The 20,889-nt window shown below is 45.5% G+C and overlaps 1 protein-coding gene across 2 annotated transcripts in view; it reads right to left on the bottom strand.

Annotated features, from left to right (window-relative positions):
- Window positions 1-5,194: 5,194 nt before the first annotated feature.
- The window catches only part of GUCY1A1 (guanylate cyclase 1 soluble subunit alpha 1), a 60,180-nt gene continuing 44,485 nt past the window's right edge, over window positions 5,195-20,889 (bottom strand). For both annotated transcript variants that reach the window (XM_082838527.1, XM_082838526.1), the window contains 4 exons: window positions 20,371-20,856; window positions 16,720-16,863; window positions 11,908-12,062; window positions 5,195-8,065 (listed from right to left, as the gene is read on the bottom strand). In XM_082838527.1, coding sequence (XP_082694653.1) covers window positions 7,864-8,065; window positions 11,908-12,062; window positions 16,720-16,863; window positions 20,371-20,856 — 987 coding nt within the window. In that variant the 3' untranslated portion in view covers window positions 5,195-7,863. The remainder of the gene's footprint in view (window positions 8,066-11,907; window positions 12,063-16,719; window positions 16,864-20,370; window positions 20,857-20,889) is intronic.

Below are 20,889 nucleotides of genomic sequence, written 5' to 3' on the forward strand. Positions count from 1 at the left end.
GCATAGCAGTGGCTTCTTTTTAAGGGGATCATTTTAATCTGGGGCACGAGTTGCCCTATTACTAAGAAAACATCCTGAAATTCTTGCCCAGCTGATGTGCAAGGTCTTCCAGGGCTGTGGGTCTGACCTCAGTCATTTGTCTTTGTCAGTCTGTCTAGTCACTTGAATCAGCAGCGTAAATCCAATTCAGGGCGTGAAAGGTCCAGACACTGCCTGCCTGACTTTGCTAGGGTTGCCAGAACAGCGTATCCAGGTGCTGCAACTGCAGGAATTTACTGTCTCCCAACCCAGGAGACTGGAAGTCCAGGATCAAGGTGTCGGCAGGGTTGGCTCCTTCCGAGGGCTATGAGAAATACCTGTCCTGGGCCTCTCACATAACTTCTGGTTGGTTCCGGCAATAATTGATATTCTGTGACCCGTGGAAACCTCAGCTAGATGTATGCCTTCAGCGTCACGTGGGTTCTCCCTGGGTGGCTCTGCGTCCAAATGTCCCCTTTTTCTAAGGACACCAGTCATATTGGATTAGGGGTCCAGTCTATATGCTCTGGGTGACCTCATCGCAACTAATTACGCCTGCTATGACCCTATTCCCAAATAGGGAATGACACCGTCTACCTCCACATACGGATTCTGGGGGGACACGGTTCAACCCACAGCAATGCCTTATCTGTGGTTTCCACAGGAGTTTGTGTGTCTCCGGGCAATCCCCACCACAGAACCAAGCTCCCTTATGGAAGCCAGGACTACGGAAAAAGTCCAAGACCTCTGACTGTCATCTCTGCAAAGATCTAAGGTTGGCATGAAAGTCTGCAGAAAGAGCTCAGCCTCAGACTCCCTTGTTGCCATCCTTTCCCCACAAGCACGATGCATCCGCAGGTGAACTAGCCAACGTTTCCGTTTCACCTGGTTTCTGCCCACAGGGCATGTGGATTGTCTTCCTTTTCACTGAGTGTAAATGTCCCTCTCCATTACTGTTGTCTGAAGACGGCTGGAACCTTGCTCTAGTCCAGGACTGTTCTTTGTACTGGTTATGACGATGACATACATCTAAGGCTGGCAGCCTGACTGGGGAGAAAGGCTCTCATTCAGAGGGTGTCAGCAACAACACAGCCACTGTTGAGACAGCTGAATTTGCACCTCCCGCCCGGTGCATGACATGAAACTCCACCCCCAGTCCTTCCTCACTAGCAGACAATAAAACAGATGACCACTTACTACCCTGTGGAACGTGAAACTTGGTCACCATCTTTGCTACCGAATCCCATGGACTCTTCCTTCAAATCCTGTCGATTGGCCCACAAGAGCCTCGTCCATCCTCTTCTATGAAGCCGTGCCTCCATCAGCATCCCATCCTTGCTGCCAAACCGTCAAGAAGTAGAAGAGTGAGATTTTACTCTACTTGTGAGGTAACAGGTTAAATTGCTGTAGTGTCGTGAATTCTGGCGGAAGACGCGAGATCCCTGGGTCAGAGGCAGAAGACTTCACCACTCAAAACGACGTCAGGAGACACACGGAGAACCAGCCTCATCTTGCACTGGCTTCCTGGGCCCTCACTTCCGGAGGACAATGTGATCTCTGCACACACAGTGGGCTGCATTATAGGACAGAAGCCCTGAGCTTAGGAATGCAAATCTTGCGTAACGGGCAGGAAATACGGCTGCGCTTTTGCTCTGCGGGAGGGCATTATCTCACTTGCTAAGGCTGCCTGCTGTACAGACGTTCTTGAAAAGACCGTGTAAAGCAGAGGCAGCCAGTCCTCCTGCTTCTCTACAAAATGCAAGGCAGTGATGGAAAAACGTCTCCTAGCAACCTGCGGCCAAAGCAAATGGACCCCAGAGCTCGCGCTACTCACCGTTACACTTGGATAAGCTGAGCGCAGTTTTATTCTCAAATGTAGGTTTTCAAAAAATGTATGGCTTTGGTTTTATTTGTGATTTGGAAAACTTGAATATGAGTTTTGTTGGAAATAGGAGTTTTACAGACTAAAGAAATGTATTTTGGTTATACCGGGACTGTATTCAACGTTAACTTTTTCAAAAGGGATTTTGGATACACTGACCTATACACAGCAAAGGCCTGAATTAAGAGTTTGGGCTCCTTTTTCTCCCCACTGTTGTGTTGGAGGTTCCCTCCGTCTGAAACGGCAAGACCCGCAACAGAACAAATGTATTAAATAGTTTTTACTTGATTCGATGGTTCATTTTCTTTTTAAACAGAACTCATTTTTTTTAAACACAATTCATTTTAAATTTTAAGAAGATTTTTATTTAACACTTTTATTACAATATTTATATGGCAACAATATCTAACAAGCTTCTGAGACACAGGATAAATTTTTGATAGACTTTGCGACTCTGCCAGAAGCAGATCTCAAAATAAAGTGTTATTTAAAGCAACTGTGAAAGTAATCAGAAAAGAAGTGTTGTTAGTATCAAGGTTTTCAACACGAGGTTCACCAGCTATCCTATTTCACGTAGAGGAAAAATGAAAAGAAGTACTTGAACTAGAAGAAAAAGTGGGATACCAAGAGCAGTGCACATTTACCAAAAACTTGAGAAAATGTATTGAGAGATATGTTAAATATTTGCTAAAAAGAAAACTTTAGTTGCTCATATGTGAAGCCCCATGAATCAATCATTCCATAGAATCAGGAGCAAAAGAACTTCTTCCCTTTTCTCCTCAAAAATCAAGGGGTCACATCTATGCCCAAACTCACAGACTTCTTCTAGTTCTTCGTTCTCTTCTCATTTCAAGTAGGACTTGCTGTTTTTTCCCTTCTAGATAATGTTATTAGCCTGAGGGTCTCTGCTACCTCCCTGCGGTGGCCTAGGAGTACATTCCAGGGAATCCCCTAACCTCTGGAAATACACATCAGTCTTGGGGTGTAAGGGCATATGCACATTTTTAGAAGGGTGATGGCCTATATCTTTTATCCAGTTCTCAAAGTGATTTGTGACTCAGTGAAGGTGGAGACCCACTGGCCTGTTGTAACAGTTTCTAGAGTCAAATATAAAGAAGATTCACTGGGGTAAGTGAAGAAAATACTAGAATTTCTATTCCTATTCATGCTTGCTTAAAAATAAGCTTATTACTATATTATTTCAGACTGAGAACAACATATTATATATTTATTAATCATAAATATTAATAATACTTATAGGATAAAATTTATTTTTATATACTTATAATAGATTGTCAACGTTCTAAAGATCTTACTAATGGTGTGCAGAAGCCAAACGTCTGGAGAACGCTGCTCTAGATTACTAACTATCAAGTTGTGTCCTTAAGCTCTTGCAGGGCATCTTTAATTTGTATGTGGGAGGAGGTGAAGGAACAGTACATTCTCAAAGACTAAAACGTTTTTATCCACTTCAATTTTCCGACACACAATTTATCTGGGGAAGAAAGCAGCTCACTGTGATCGAACAGCCCTGGATGCCACCTCGTGGGGCATCATTGTTTCCAAAGGCACCGAATTCTGGGAGCATTGTCACTGTAACTTTCCAAAAGGTTCAGCTTTACCTTTTTATTCAGGCGTGTAATACGATGGATAGTCCGACTTCTGTAACAGCATTTTGTTTTGCTGTAATTTTCCCTGAGATGACCTCATAGCTCTTCCCTCAATACGGATGGGTTTGGCAACCTTTCAGACTAAACAAACATCTTAGCTGATACTTTATAAGATTTGGGCATTATGCAAACTCGTTTTCTGCCAAGTGATCTTCTTCACGATCTGTAAGGTTTAGTTGCAATTTAATAGATTTTTTGTTATATACATGTTTGTTTTAGTTTTTAGATTCTGCATATACGTGATAGCACACAGAACTGGTCTTTCTCTGTCTGACTTACTTCACTAAGCCTGATACCCTCCGGATCCATCCACATTGTTGCAAATGGCAGAATGTCTCAACATTAAATACTTAAAAAAATTGAAAGGCAGCACAACCTTATCGAAAATCTTCTAATCTCCAAAATATCTGAGCTTAAGTCCTAGATCTGTAAATTAAATTTTGTCCTGATTTCGATCCCTGTGTTTAAATCTTAGATATTAACATTTTCCTGAAACTAAGCTTATTACGATGAAAATGAATTTGCACTGATAGTAAAAGAAGCCTAGCGTTTAGAATATCACATTTTTCCCCGTTTGGCTTAGTTTTAAAATTTGAAAGCTATGCGTTTATGAAACCTATGCTATCTTGGTTTTGCAGGCACCGAATACAGGAAGAACAGTTTTAGAAGTAAAAGTGTGTGGATTGTGTGTGTGTGAGTTGGTCAAAACAGATGCAGGTGTGACAGGTCAAGGGCAAGGCTGCTTCAGGAGAAATATAGGTGGCAATAAAGTGTAAAATGTTGCAGGTGGCTTAAAGTACGAACACCAAGTGAGTACACGTCACCAACACCATAAAAGAAGCATTAAAGGGAGCCGCACTTCTGCAGTCTGGAAGCGAACAGGCAAAGAGCAAAAGGAAACTAAAGGCAGCCAGGACTGCAGAGGGCTAATCCCTTCCAGAAGTTCTCGCCTCTCACAGTGGGACGATTATTCTTCCCCTCCTCACAAGAGAACACAGATTTCCCAGGATTTGAGGAAGAATTCCAGCAGAGAATGTAGGTCGCAACACTGTAAACTCTGGTTTACATTTACCTCTGGGTGTTCTCTGCTGAGTAAAGCAAGCTGTCCCTGCTTTTAGCCTCTGTTTGGACAAGGGGATCGCACTTTCCTATCGTCTCTGCAGCAACCTGAGGATTGGTTTTGCAGGAGTGTTATGTGTTACGTCCTCCATTACAGGATTTGCAAACCCTCTGGCCCAAGCCCCTCCGGACCGCCCTCCCCGCGCCCGTGTGTCACGTGTGGCACACCGCATCCTTCACCCTGCAAACCGGCCTTCACTTCTCTTGTTCCCACGCAGCCGGCTCCACGGGGAAACGCGCCCAAGCCCACCAGCAGGCACGACAGTTCTTTATGTTCTGTGGTTCGGGGAAGGGCCGTGTCCTGTAGAGTCCCTTCCACTGAGGAATGACGACTATCCAGGTAAAGCCCACCATTTACAGCCACAAGCATCCAGCGGCTCATTGGGCGTGGCTTTCCAGCCTCACGCAGCCTTAGGCATCGCTGGGGCTTCGCAGGTGGCGCTCGCGGGGCGAGGGCGAGTCTGCCCCCAGCCACTCCCCAGGTCACTCCTCCTTGCTAGCCCACCGGCCCCGGCCAAGCAGCCTGCTCTGTGCCTCACCATAGCTGCCCCGGAGGGACTGGCAACGTCAGGGAGGAGGGATTTGGAGGACAGGCCAGTAGAACGCTGCAACAGCCCTTCCCACCCAAGAAGTCACGGAAACAACAGAACCTGAAGAGCAGCTCCTGGCGTTCTTAGGAGGAACCGGTGGCTTGGGACCCACATTATATACATTTTAGGACAGTTCACTTGGCAGTAAGATTCGGAACCCTTGGCTCCCAACCCTGTCAGAGACCCTCTGTGTCCATCCTTTTCTGCATCCTCAACCCCACGCCAGCCTCAGGCCCCCGTCCGGGTCCCTCACTTTCCTTGCGAACATACCCTCTGGCTCCGTCCCTGCCTACCCTCAGTGGTCTGGCCATGAATACGTCTCCCTCACCTCCACCCGCCAAAGTGGATCAGACAGAGATGGAAAAGGGATTCCTTAAAGTTTTCAGCATCCAAGTTGCAGATTTTGAGTGCATTCCATCATGGAGATGTTGTATGTCCATCTTGCTGAAGGGCTCTGAGGTATCCCATAGTTAACGAGCCTTTGCAGGCTGGTCTGGGGAATCTATCACAGATGACTTAATGTTTTCGAGAAAATACATTTTTGGTAACTTTTTATTTGGATAAAATATCAAACTTATGGAAAGGTTGCAGGAATAGTACAAGGAATTCCCATGGAGCTTTTGCCCAGATTGTCCACATTTTCCTCCATTGGTTCTGTGTGTGTGTGTGTGTTTACACACACACAGAGAGAAAATATTTTTTGAATTCTAATTAATTTACAACTTTTGGAACATAAATTATTAGCAAATTTGGGTCTGCTTAAATAGGTGATAAATAAGACACATTATTTTATGCTTTTCAATTTCCCTTAATTCCTAATATTTTCCCTGTAATAAGGGCTCATTTCCAGAAAGAAAAATGTATTTAAGTCTTTACTTTCCTTTTAAATACTTTTATTAACTTCATATAATTGTGAGACTATGTTTTCCCGAGGCCTGTGATACTCTCCAATGATAGGATTGGTATTTAATGAGCCCTGCTCAGTACCTCGAGACACTGGAGCATCACTGAGTAAATAATAATTATTGTGATATGTATAGTAATACGCCAGGGATGCTAGAGGCCAGCCAGTAATGGCCTTTATTCCCGAGGTCACCATGGACTGGCCTGGGGGCTAGTGGAGAGAACTGTTAAAAATTCCAGCTGACTTACCCCTCAGATCCCCAAATAAGAGTTCAGTGTATCTACAGCTCTGCTAATACTGATTTAAACACTGTAATGTTCAGCTTTCTCTTGCTTCGAAGTTGCGTTCTTTTTAAAATCAGATCCTTATCTCCAACCAAACTCTGCACGTTACTTAGTTCACCAGAGATCTTAGACTAACATTATTAAAAGTTCACTTTCCAGAAAAATGTTTTGAAATTTCTACAATGAAATCACAGCATAATTTTCTTCATCCATATTAACATCCTCTTTAAAAATATCATTGAATTAATTTCACTAGAATAAAAAATTCACAGATGTGTACTTAAGACAAAGAGTCCTGATGGTTCCAAGGACATATATACACACCAAAGTGTTGAATACAAACACTTAAAAAGTAAGCTATCAGCAAAAAGAACAAGTCTTATTTCCCACTTCTGAACTTCAGATTTTCCTGATGGAACTTTAATACGGCTCAGCCTGGCAATGGAGGGCGTCTGCTGAAATAGGTCCAAATTACTGCTGTACGTTATGATTCATTCCCTGAATGCTGCCTTTACTCCATGTTGCTTCTGGGTAAAGTAAATTAGAATAATATTATTGCATTTTAATGTAGGCTGTAACCCTCTTTTATCCTGAAGGTTATGACACAAAAATGAATTAATAGAAATGAAATTGCTCTTATGAATTAAAATAGCCTTTCCCATATATAGACTTTTTAAAATGTCAAAAAAGGAGATATTTATTGTTACGACACATTACGTTGTGGAGAATATTTTTATAAAATCATCTTTGATATTTACAGAAGAACTACTTTAGATTCATATTGCATCTAACCCATAATGGCTTATTTTCTCTAAAAAAAAGAAAAAGAAAAAAGTGCAACAGAAGAAGCCTCAATCTGTTTTGTTATGTATGCTAACAGTTAAATGAAGAAATGTAACAAAATGCAGACTTGAAAGGTTCAAGGAGTTTGGGGTATCGAAGACTATGGTTTCTATTCAAGAAGCGTTTTTAAGGCAACCAACACTACGAGAAGCGCTTTGATAACCAGGGTGTTTGGCCAGGGCAGAAGGCAGGCGACTCCACCAGGCTGTACAGGTCACTACAATCGCCCGATATATGAACAAGGTGCTCAGTTCTGAGTATAGGTTATAAGCTATTCTTATATATCAGAAATACTCCCCCAAAGTCACTTTTTGAGGCTTCCTTCTTTCCTTCTTTCTTTCTCTCTCCTCTCTCTTTCTTTTTCACTGAAGAGTTGAACATTGAGGTGAATACATTTTTGTCATGTTAAGTGGAAGGAAAAGCAGGTGGTGACATAGCTCCCAAAATGTTACCACCCGCTCCTGAGCTCGCTGCCATCTCAGTGTGCTCTCAGAAGGTCCACACACGCTCCAAGGACTCAAACCCAGAGACTAACAATTGGGTGTGTATTTGGCTAATCTATTCCCGATGCTTTGCCTAAAAAATTGGCATTGGCTTCCTCAACATCTTTCTTCTGGAACCATGGCTTTGAAGTTGTTCCTTGTTGATAAGCTTCCAGAAAATGACAGATTCCAGGAATGTCACTAGGAAAGTTTGGTGGGAGTTCCTCCCTTGATCGAGGTGTAAACACAAAACCAGGACAGTCTTTGAGTAATCTGGAAATATTGAAACACAAATATTAATCATAAAACTTAAGACTGATGTAACTGTCTAGTCAAGAAAAGGTGACATAACTAAAGGAACATTCCTAAGAATATTTATAAACCAGCCATCTTCAGTGTCACTGACAGGAAAAATCCTAATGATGTTCATAAGCATCTTCACAGAAGAACGGCAAGGAGTCAATGCACAGTAACAGAAAGCCCTACCAAATAATGTAGTTCACTCATATTGGGAAAGATAACTATCAAATAGTCTTGTAAAGGTATCATCTATAATCTACAGAACAGTGCAATTCGCAGCAGTGAGCAAACAAAACCCAAACAATGCAAAAAGTCTAATAATAGCAAAAAATACATGAAAATAATGTTATAGAACTGGAGGAGTGGAAAGAGATAAGACATTGTCCATTCATTTTCTAAATATTACTGAGAAGTAAGCTTGGGCAAGACCTTGTGAAAGAAAATGCTATATAAGATATATATCTACATATAAAATGTGAGAGTAACTTTGGGATCACGCAATAGCATGTTTATGAACTCTAGGTTAGTAGGACTAAAGTGAGATTTAGTTGTATATATCGACACTCTACTTACTATCTGATATTTGCAATATATTTTCTTCTTAAATTCTTAAGAATTAAATTTCACCTTAAATTCAGATGTTCTACAGGCTTTTATTATTTGCTGCATTTGTCCATGATGATAAACTCATTGGAAACTCTAATCATTTTGATTAAGTTACTGTCTCCTCTTCCCACTTGCTTCCCTAGCTTTCTGTCAAATGCAAACTTAATAAGCATCTCTCTGATCTATTATTCAGGCCGTGGATGGAAACTGGCTGTAAACCAGCTTCTGCAGAAAATCTCTCCTCGTATCTCCCCTTCCACTCCCCAGTCTGCAGTGAAAAGAGTGACGATGCTGCACGAGACTTGGGGACGCTGACGCCCCTCTGTGTGCTGAGGAAACCGCTGTACAGAGGTGCAGGTCTCGAGGATCACAGACCTCAAGCAGAATACATGGGAGTGTTCAATCAACTAATTTTTATCAGTGCACCAATAAATATGTAGCCTGCAAAATCATAAGACTAATGAAATGATGTTTTAGTCATGGATTTGTAAATATTTTGAGTACCTATTATTTTTTAAGGCATAGTATTTGGTAATCTATAATGAAAAATTACAGAATTCCACACAATTGAAAGTATAAGCTTCAAAGTCTGGTAGATGTAGGTTTGAATAACAGCAAAGATGTCAGATTTCTAGCCTTTCAAATGGGGATTAAAATAATACATGTCTCTTAAGACAGCTGTGAAGATTAAATAAATTGAACAAGATTAATTAAACTCACATAACACCCGTCATATTGGCAACAATCAGTCTGATAATATCAGTCACTGGGACACAGAAACCTTCAGACACCGTGGATGCTATCGGTACATATTACCAATATATACCAATAGATTGGTGAAACCAATCTGGACAGCTAACGGATGCTTAGTAAAGCCGAAACTGGGTATAGCCCACGATCTGGGAATACCATTCGTAGGTATATTATCTAGACACATATGTTTAAGAATATTTATCAAATCACGTTGTGTAATAATGAAAAACTGGCAATCCTCTAATTACCCATGGATAGAAGACAGACTGGCTTATTTATACTCTAGAATACATATTGTGTCACATGCACATATGGGGACATGCTAGATTTATCTCGTACCAGCTTGTGAGAAACAGCTGTTAAACACTCTGGAATTCTGCAAGCCAGTTAAACCATCGGTAGCCTGAAACCTGCCACGGTGATAGTATTTACACCTTAAAAACTGGTAAAAGCTAGAAGTCAGGGAGTATCCACTTCACTCCGCAGGCTGGTTTACCAGCACACCACTGCGTTAGGAATACTGTAAATAAATGAACCAGATTTTTATGAACTGGATTTATATTTCATCAAGAAAAAAATCTCAAAAACATAGTATTGAGTGGATTGAAGGCAAGTTGTAAAAGGGAACGGGTGGAATCTATTTTCCTCTGGTTTTATTCTTCTATCTGGAGCATTCAGAAGTGGCTTTAAAGCAAATCACTTGAATGTATGAAGAGCCTCACTCCAGATCGCACATCTGGTAAGCCCTGTGCTGTCGGACATGTCTTCTGCCTACAAATCCCATGCTTTTTAAAGAGACTTACAGATGTTTTGTTCATTAAATCATCTTTTTAAAAAGATCCAAATCTGTAAGGAAAACAGGTTGGAAAAATAAAACCATTTAGAAGAAAGCTTGCGTAAGATCCAAGAATAGTAGCCACAGTCCCAGGGCAGATGCTCACATGTGGAGGGAGGTTTTCTTTACCCTCCTGACCGGATGCGGTTTCCTGCAAGCAGCTGCACCAACTCTCCTAATTCGGTCATCGTCCCATAATCCCTTGTTCTCCTTGTTCCCTGGTGGACTTCAAGTCCTGCTTCTGTGCCACTGGTCAACTTTCCCGCCCGCACGGGGCACCTGCCAGTTTTGTCTTTAATGATCCTGCATCACTGCACGCAACCCTCCCTTTAATCCACTGACCCCAAACTCAAACGATATTGAACCTAGTGTCTGCGTTCTCTGCACTTCAGTAAAAACAAACAAAAATGCGGGAACTGTCCCCTAGAAGAAAACTCCTCATGACATTTAAAAGAAAGGAATGTCTAATTGCCATTACATTCTAAATTACTGATCAGAATCTGGAAGTGGAAGTTTGAAGGAAATGGATAGTTTTGGTTGTGCGTATGCAGTCTGTGTCCTAAAGTTACATGTGCTTCATAAATATATCAAGGAAGTTAACACTTCCTAATATTATTGTATTGGGAAACGCCATCCCTGAATTCAGTGTACTATCAATAAAGCTCTGCAAAGAAATAATTACCTTTCATATTTGTATAACTTCTCATAGAATCTCCACTTGCCCTGATCTTAAGGAACACAGGATGAGCTGAGATGAGCACCTGAGGGTGTGCCCAGGGCGGGTGAGGAATGTGTCTGTGAAGACGCGGCCTCTGCCTTAAGGTCTGATGGGCGAAGGAGGAAAGCAGGGGATGACCCGGGAGAAAAACGCAAAGCACGCGTCCCCCATTCAGGAATCGGTTTGGCGAGCGCGACGCATAAAAATGAGGCCGGGCTGCGGGAGATCCATGAAATAAGGAGGGAGTGGAAGAAACCTTGGCGGCAGGGTCTGGCGGGACTCTGGTCAGAGGGAACACGTGAGTCCGTGGTTGCACGTTTAATTTTGTTCCGGCTTGTAAGGCCGGGGGACGGATCTGGCCTGTGCTTCACGAAGAGAACATGGGTACCACGTGGAGGGGAGCCTGGGTGTGAGTAGCGCTGCGTGCAGCACACTCATCTGCAGCGGGGGCGGGGCACGCACGGGGAAGGTGAGGGCATGCCAGGGTGCTGGTCCCAGGAACCAGGTGCACGGTGGCTCTCTACCACCCAGTCAGGAGACTGATGGAGCTTGGCCGGTGGGAAGTGGGTGTCTTCGGGGTGGGGGGGGAATCAGCTGTTCTAATAGGATCACATTGCCTGTAATGGGCCAATTAGTCACCCGAGCAGAAATACAGGTCAGAGCTTACGAGTGGAGATTCTCAGTGGAGAATCATGGGTCGGGCTGGAGATCAAAGTTCCCATCAGGCTGACGCGCAGTTTAAAAAAAAAAAGTTAAAGTGAGGATGATACAAGTTACGGCTTTTCTCTTCCTTTAAGATGATCTAAGCAAGAACAAGTTATGAAGAATGAAACAAACCAATAGACAAACACGACGACTGCGTATGAATGAAAATAGACTCCAGGCACTGAACGGGATCCATACCTGTAGGTGGTAGGGCTGACGTTGATTTTCCGGGGGACACTGCAGGACTCGAACTTGTTAGCCAAGGTGACGTTATTTCCAAAAAGGCAGTAACGGGGCATCTTAACTCCGACTACTCCGGCAAAAACCGACCCAGAATGCAGTCCAATGCGCATCTGAAAGCGAGAGCAATGCAACGTTCCGGTCATGGGTGAACACTGCTGCTAGCCAGCGCCGGCTGCGTGCCTGTCCAAACCACCGGGCTCCTGGCTCTGCCCACAAGCCCTCCTTCCTCCAAGCCTGCAGCCCATCCCCTCTCCTCGCCACCTCCTCAGCCCCGCCTCTTCACGCTGCTCACAGAGCATCCCTTATCTCAACTGTCCTCCGCATCTGAATCGAAGCCCCCCACGAACGGACCACAGTCACCATGGTGACCAAAGTGCCCGTGGACTGTTGACGTGAACCTGCTCTGTCCGTCGGTGAGAGAGACCTGACTTCCGGCGCCCAGAAGTTGTTTCCCAACACGGTCGGAGGGGGCCAAGAAGCCAGTGCTCAGGATGCAGAGGGCGGGTTTTTAGGTGTTTTGCTTTAAAAGGGCCTTTGTGCCAAACACTACCTCACTACTCAAATGACCGGGTGCAGAAAGAGAATTGTAATATTTAGGCAGAAAATGACGGAGGAAGCGGAAAGCTGGCATTGCTGACGCCTGCGTCACAGTGACGACACACACGTCAGTCAAAAACATCTGGACCCGAGGAAAACCAGAGAGTCCTGCCGCATCAGGATAGGCTGAGGTAAACGCTGAGGCACCCTGAAAGCTATCAATGATCTGGAGAGCAGTTAAGACAATGTTTTAAAGTGGGATCTTCCGGAAGCTCCAATACCGGCCGATCTCAGAGGAGGTACAGATTTTAAATTACTGCTGCAACGAAGCAAGTTAAAGGGGGGATGTTTCAAATGACAGTCAGATACCCTGCACGTTACTTTCAGTTCTATGTTTAGCTGACCATTTGAAACAAGTTTTATTAGATGTGCGTATTGTACACAGAGGCCAAGTACTCAGTGACTTAGATGTCCTTTAGAATCCAGAAGACTCCAGATCTCCCTAGTTTTACAGCTAATTTCAGATCTCTTCTAGAAACTTCTGAGAATCATTGGCTTATAACATGTCAAATCATGAATTCTGCAAAATTTTCAAACAGAAGCCCTACATCATGAATCAGGATATTTGTATTAGAAACCAAAATTGTGCTGATAGCTGGTGCTCTGACCTACAATATTATATTAGTTTCAGGCGCACAACACAGTTATTCCATATTTTATAGATTACACTCCCCGCAGAGTTGTCATAAAATAACTGTACTCGCTGTGCGGTCCATGACATCCTCGTAACTTACTTATTTCACACCCAGTTGTCTGTACATCTAACCCTCACTCCCACGTTCCCCTCCCTCCACCCGCTTCCCTCTGGGACCACTGGTTTCTTCTCTGCACCTGGTAGTCTGACTCTCTAAATCTCCAAATCTCCCTTGTACTCTTTCCTCACCTAAAAAATGCAGGGTTGGATTCTTTTTAAAGTTCCTTCTTCATCCAAGTTTTACTTTAAGCAGAAAAACATAAATGTCTGTTACATTCTGGCTTTTTCTTCCTTAGGAGACTACGGTTCTATATGTAAACACTATGACAGTGAACAATGTAGACACATAAAATAAGGTGACAAAAGGCTATCTTCTGCTTACAAATATCAGGCAGAATTTTAGAAGTTTTTACTGACTTTGGGCACTCTTCTGGTTAAATCAGTTTCTCTCTTTGTACCTAGTCACTCTAGCTTTTTTTTTTTTTTTTTAACATCTTTATTGGGGTATAATTGCTTTTCAATGGTGTGTTAGTTTCTGCTTTACAACAAAGTGAATCAGCCATACATATACACATGTTCCCATATCTCCTTCCTCCTGCGTCTCCCTCCCTCCCACCCTCCCCATCCCACCCCTCCAGGCAGTCACAAAGCACCCAGCTGATCTCTCTGTGCTATGCAGCTGCTTCCCACTAGCTATCTACCTTACGTTTGGTAGTGTATATATGTCCATGCCTCTCTGTCGCTCTGTCACAGCTTTTAATACGACAAGTTTACCATGGCGTTTTACTGTTTCTTTTGCATAATTAATATGGAAATGCGTAAACATTTCCTCTTCGTAAACATCCAAACAACGCAGACAAAGCCAGTGTCTCTGCTTCCTCCCCTGTGCCCCAACTCCCCTCCCCCAGCCCTGAATCTCACTCTCAACCCCAAAGCTTCCTTATACGGGAACTTTTCAAATTTACAAGCACAATAATGGTCCAAAGTTTAACAGGCCCGTCACGCCCCCAGTGGAAACCTGCTGGGGAGTCTCCCCTTTGGGGCCACTTTTGATGTAGCCCCTCTGCACTCAGGTTCTGGGGCTGGGAGGGAGGCTCCCAGAGCCTGTGTCGGAGTTCACTCTGCACCTTCTGACTCAGCCTGGCCCTGGTCTCCATCATGAGATAGCGTCCACCCACCCACCGTCTTCCAAGCCTCAGTGGGTGGACGTTAGTGAGGAAGTTGGTAGGAATAAGTGCATAGATGGTTTGTACATACGACACGCTGGAGAAAACAGAGTTTGTAAAGAAAAAAGGGAAATATTTCCTATTCTTTCACTGTGATTCCATGCCGTGGGGCAGGAGGGTAAGAAACACATGACTCCAAATCTGGATCCGTGAGAGACTCGACTACTCTTGTCTAGCAGTGAATTGTGGATGCCTTCTCATAATGTTGTTATACAGATTTTAAATAAGATGATGTTTAAGTCACAATCTGCTTCCTGTGATACACATTAGTGCTTCTCTCTCTACTAAAACTACTCTGCACTTCTGCGTCTGTGATATTTCATGAGTAGCCCCTAAGGCTGTCAGGTATTTCCTAGGACTGCAGGTCAATACAAAGAAAAAGGTGGTTTAACATCTGACTTTACAGCTCAGTAAAGCTAAACTATTATCACCCAGGTAATTATCTTTGAAACTAGCTATAAATAATTCTTGCAATTGCGAAACTCTAAAAGTGTATTTCTACAAATATCAAAAACCCCCCATGCCACTAACCCCCCTGCCCCAAACATACACATCTTATTACAAAATCCATTTATGTGGAGATCACTGGTTTTATTATTAATCGGGATATTTTAAGCATTTACTTTGATGCTATGAGTTTCCTCACCAAAAAAAGACAAAACAACAACAACAAAACACAAAAAAACACATAATTCTCTTCTAAAAAAGTATAGAAGTTAAGCATCTGGAAAAGTCAGATACTGTGAAACTTTTAAAGCACAGTGGAAAATTATGTCTCGCTCTTCCTATTGAAACCTGGGGTCTCAGTCTTCTCCCCTGTGGGCAGGCTTAGGGTTGCTGTGACCATTAGGACAAAATGGATGTGTCACAGTGTATCTCCTCAGGCCAGGGCATAAAGGCCATGCAGTGGAGGCAGACCTGTTCACCGGGACGTGGCCCCTACGTAAGAAGTGGGACGGCCCTGAGGCTGCCCCAGCAGAGCGTGACAGGTGAGCACCTGGGCTGACAGTCCCAGCTGGGCCCCGCCCTCCGCCAGCCCCACCCAGGGAACCAGGCCGGCGAGGGAAGCTCTGGTTCAAGTGGTGTAATCCCAGCTACCTGACGCGCCCTCGACCGCTGAGGTGCCGGATGCTGTGAGAAAGGACGAGGTATTCCTGCTTTGCCTCATCCAAATTCCGACACACAGAACCAGTGCAAAATCAAAGCTCTGTGGTTTCACGCCACTAATTTAGGGAAGTGTGTCACACATCGGTATATAACTGGGATGAGGGTTGACTTAGAAGACAGTTGTGAAGGCTTACGCATACGGCTTCTAGTAACGGTGCAGAAAGCCCTGGCTAAACTTCCAAGTTTTTTCCTCCTTCTCTCTCTATTTTATATCATGCCACGTAGGATTCCATATTACTTCAAAGACCCATTTCTGAAGGTCATCAACTGAGACTGTTCTATGGCAGACTCACTTCAAGTGGGACAAATAAGGATATTCCACTCACGTTTTATCTATTAAATCAATGGTTAGCATGTTAATTTTATTTTCTCATCTGCTATAAGACATTATTGTTCTGGGATATGGCTCGTCTAGAAATTTTGGAATTTTATGTGTCCTGGAAAATATTGGTGGGTTAGCAGCCCACTTCATTCTCGTGTAATTCCTCCCCTGCAGGGCTCAAAAAACTAAACATTCCATTTTCCAAAGTCCCTTGAAGGTTCTAGATGTACTTAGGTGTGGTGAATCGGAAGCCCTTGCCTGAGCTCTGGAAACCTGCATTTCTGCCTGCGCTCCCGGTGTGAGCACGGTTGGGGAAGCCTTTGTGTTTTCTCTCCCCTGCTTAGCAGGGAGCCCAGTGGCCAGTCATTCGTTTTGGAAGAGTCGTGATGCGGTATTTCCACGTTGCTGATGCAATTACAGTAGCTGCAACTTTCTTCTGCAGCCAGCAGTGGACACAGCTGCTTTCCGAGCACAGTGGTTCCCTGCCTGGCTGTGGCTGTGTGGTTCTGGAACCAGCTTCCAGGTCACGGAGGAAGCTGTGGTTCTGAAGTGCAGGTTTGGGAACCATGTTTTCAAAGCTCAAGCCATGGATGGCGTCTTTGGTCTCTAAGTGACCTGTAAGCCATTTAACACCGCGTAGTAAAGCAAGAGGAGATTCGCTCTCTGCCACTAAACCCTGAGGGATGCACCATTCTGTTGGGATCTAACTAATCAGCATTTACTGTCCTGACATCTCCTGGCCAGGACGTGATACGCCTCACCTTGATGGGCTCTCCGTGGGGAGACACCACTTCATCAGACAGCTCCATCATCTTCAGGGCCATCAGTGCGATCCGAACAGCGTGGGTGTCGCTCTCTTTGTGCAAGCCCCCAGCCACACAGTATGCATCACCGATGGTCTCCACCTACGCACAAGATTCTCCACGTTACAAGCAGAAGCTGAGGAAGCACCACAGGGCATATCATAGAGCAGAAATTAAGAATCATGCAGCAGACACCTGAGCGCTCAGGGCCCATGGAACATCAGAGCAAATCACAGACTCTTGGAAAAGGCTTTGCTTCCCAGGAAACGCACAAGGTGAGCGGCAGTGCCGCGCTGTGAACACAGTTTCGGGAGGGCTTCTACTCCCAGGATCGCCACTGACTCGCCTCCTTCTTTCCCCACCACGTGAAAGGGCTTTGTAGAAGCAAATGACGTACTTTGGGTTTATACTAAACTGTTTAAGATACGGGGTGATTTTATACCCTCTCAGCGTAAAATACAGTGTTCTGAACAAAGTCACTACTGAGTCAAGGCCCTATGAATTTATTAAGGATGTGCCTGGTTAAAACTGTCATTTTAGCTTTTCAAAAGGACATTTGGGGTTGTCATAGCAACGCTAATCGCAAAGTGTAGAAACCAAGGTGTCAAGCCCAGAGGCAGACAATGGTGACTGGAAGCTATTGGAAATCAGGCTCTTCTGTAAATTTCATGTACATTACTATCATTGTCATGATTGCTGTTGCTACGCGTGATTTTTATCTGTCGGTGACCCTGAGTACAGAAAGCTAATGGTTACCTTAAATCCACAAGTAAGCCACCAATTTGTAATAGGTACATTTTTCTCCTCTAAATATTAATTGTAACTTATCAGATCATATCACTGTTCTGATCCAGAGCTTCCAATCTAGGGGGACGGAGACGAGAGAGGAGAAGAGAACGGGGACAAATTTCAGTGACTCCCTATTTCATGCAGAATAAATGCCGGGGCCCTTAACATGCCCCCCAAGTTCTTGCCCTGCCTTTCTGCTGCCCCCAATCCATCTCCTAACTCTCCCTCTTGGGCACTGTGTTCCAAGCCAGCGGCCACCTGTTTCCCCTCAAACATACCAAACACTTGCTACTCCTTGGTCTGGAACAGTCTTCCTGCCGGTGGCCACCTGGCGTGTCCCTGGTCTCCTCGGGCCCTGCTGACACCCACCTGGCGAGGAAGCCCGATCCCGCCCACGGCCCGTACCTGCTCCATTTCCTACCAGGAGAACACACCAACAGGGATGCTGTTGGAGTTATGCCCGTTTGTTGGCTTTTCTCCCAGTAGGACACAAGCTCTCGGAGTCTGTCTCATCAGCTCCTCCATCACTGGGGCCCAGGCTGTTCACCAAGGACACAGCCCGGCGGCCAGGCATCCCGAGAGCATCTCCTCAGCACTACAGGCAGAGAAGCGCTCAGGCTAACGGCTCACCTGTCACAGGGCTCAGGAAGTGTTACTAAGTAGGAGAAGGGCACCCTCGCCCCTACTGGGTGTTGGGTGCTGTCCTCTGTGCTGCTGCAGCCCCTGCAGAGGTGAGAGTGGTATCGCGTCCCCAGTGTCACAGGGAATCTGCCCTGTGCGTCTCTGTGTGTCCCTCCTCTGCCCGCCCCCTGCCGTGGACTCTTTTCACAGGGACTGTACCCCCTCCCACGCTGGCCAACGCTGGAGGACCAGTAAGGATGTGCTGAAACAACAGACAAATACACACTCAAATAAGCAGAAAATGACCGAGAGATTGAGACAGAAAGCAAATGTAACTGAATGAAGTCCTGGTCCAGCCGGGTCCTGGAATAAACAAGCCTGACTGTTCCTTGGAAGCCACCACGGGCACAGGTCAGCCCCTGATGAACACTTTCTATATCTTAAGGTTATTCCGAGGTGAGGACCCTCCCCCGTTTGTTCACAGCATCTCCAGGTGTTTCCACGTGGAGTCGGCATGAAGAGCCGGTGAAACGAGGATGCAGGCTCTCTGGCTGGGGCTGCGGCTGGGCCCCCAGGGGTCTCTGCGCCCGCACCCTCATCGTGAGGTACAAGACTCTGACCACTGGGGAGAATGACCCATATTTTAAAGTTTCAACAGGGCGAACCGCGCAGCAGCGGGCAGCTTCTGCGAGCAGTCACAGCAGTTTGCAGAAGACAGGGAGGCCTCCCAGTTCTGAGAGGAGATATTCTCAAGGCATAAACTGTCTACAAATAAATACAGTGAATTCCACAAGGGGCCATGAGGCTCAACCTAAGTGAAGCCAATCATTTTATCTGTAATTATGCATGGACCTCTTTTTTCCTAAGGGAATCATAGCTCTGTCTGGAATTTCCTGTTACAAATTTTTTAAAAGGCAAGTTTGACTCGAGCATCTAGATTGGAACAAAGGAGGGGCTTATAGAGTCCCATAAATCATTTTTGTTTCCTCTTTAATCATTTATTTGTTTTCATGTTGCATTAAGCTCTGAAATGCCAGAATTTTACGTGGCAAATTAAAAGATGATTCAAGCCACATAAATGAGAAGCATGCTTTATTCCTTATGCCAGTATTTAGGACAACGTAAAATACTTTAAATCAGCAAGAAAATATGTTTTACTTCTAAAGAAATAAGCTGAACACAAAGTGTCTTCATTGGTTCTCTTAGTAACAAAAGTTACATTTAAAAAATAGTTTATTATGTTTCAGGGACAATCTCCGTGCAGCCTCGGAGCCTAGAATGATGGCTGCTACCCTGTCGGCACTCAGTGCCTGCTGGCTGATGAAGGACAGATTATTTTTTTTACCGTAATCTTTGTAACAGTCGTGTTCACGAAGATTACGGGACATAATGCATGTTATTCATGCATATAAACTCTGTGGGTGGGTATTATATCCTCTGTTTCAGAAATGAGAAAGGTTATTTAACTTTCTCTGCTTACAAAGCCAATAAGGCAGTAAAGGAGATTGGAAGACAGCCCTCCTTCTGCCCTCGGCCTGGGTACAGTAACCCCCCTAAGCCGCTGACTTGGGTTTCTCTTCCCCGGCTGTGAAAAGGATCCCGTTACCCTGTACTGAATGAATCCGTTCGAAGACAATTTGTGCAGTCCTCGTGCTTCTTTCCTTCTGCAGACAGAAAGGATACGTCCTCCCTGTGCAAGGCTGACCTTGAAATATCTCACCTTAACAGTTCATCTTGGGTCTCACAGTCGAGTCTCAGGCTCACTGTCTTTTTTTTTTTTTTTTGCGGTACGCGGGCCTCTCACTGTTGTGGCCTCTCCCGTTGCGGAGCACAGGCTCCGGACACGCACGCCCAGCAGCCATGGCTCACGGGCCCAGCCGCTCTGCGGCATGTGGGATCTTCCCGGACTGGGGCACGAACCCGTGTCCCCTGCATCGGCAGGCGGACTCCCAACCACTGCGCCACCAGGGAAGCCCAGGCTCACTGTCCTTTAAACTTCCCCTCTCTGAGGGTCCGAGGCCCGCCCCCTCGCTCTGTCACCCCTGCACTCTGTGCTTGTTCTTTGGCACAAGCTCGTCCTTTCTGGAATGCGCGGCTTCGGAGCCCTTTCGGGCCGGAGGCCACGCGCACGGCCGAGGCACGCCGCCTGCTCCCGGGCCGGGGCCCCTGGCCTCGCCCTGCCCCCCCGCAGGCCCCTACCTTGTAGACGTCCAGCTCCCCGCACTGCCGGTCGAAGCGGGTGTAGAGCGCGTTAAGCATGGTGATGACCTGCAGCGGGGAGCACTGAGAGCAGATGGCCGTGAAGCCCACGATGTCCGAGAAGAGCATGGTGACGTCGCCAAACCGCTTGGCCTGCACGGCCCGGCCCTGCCACAGCTGCTGCGCCACCTCGCAGGGGAAGATGGAGCACAGGAGGTCCACCGTCTTCCGCTTCTCCTCCTCCAGGGCCTGGTGGGCCTGCTCCAGCGTGGCCTTGAGCTTGCCCAGCCTCTTCTTCAGGCCGTCCTGCGCCCTGGCCTGCTCTCCGATCAGGACCACGTCCCGCAGTGCGTTGTGGATGGGGATGTCCGAGAGGTAGAGCCCCCGGCCCGTGAAGTCCTCCAGTCTGTCCACGCAGGGCGAGCCCAGGAACAGGATGGCGCTGGACTCCACCATGTAGATCATCTGGCCTTTGAGGTCCATCACCTGCGTAGGAAGAGGCACCAACCGTTGTGGCCT

Source organism: Leucopleurus acutus (assembly GCF_964270905.1).
Source record: "Leucopleurus acutus genome assembly, chromosome: 4".
Classification (NCBI taxonomy): domain Eukaryota; kingdom Metazoa; phylum Chordata; class Mammalia; order Artiodactyla; family Delphinidae; genus Leucopleurus; species Leucopleurus acutus.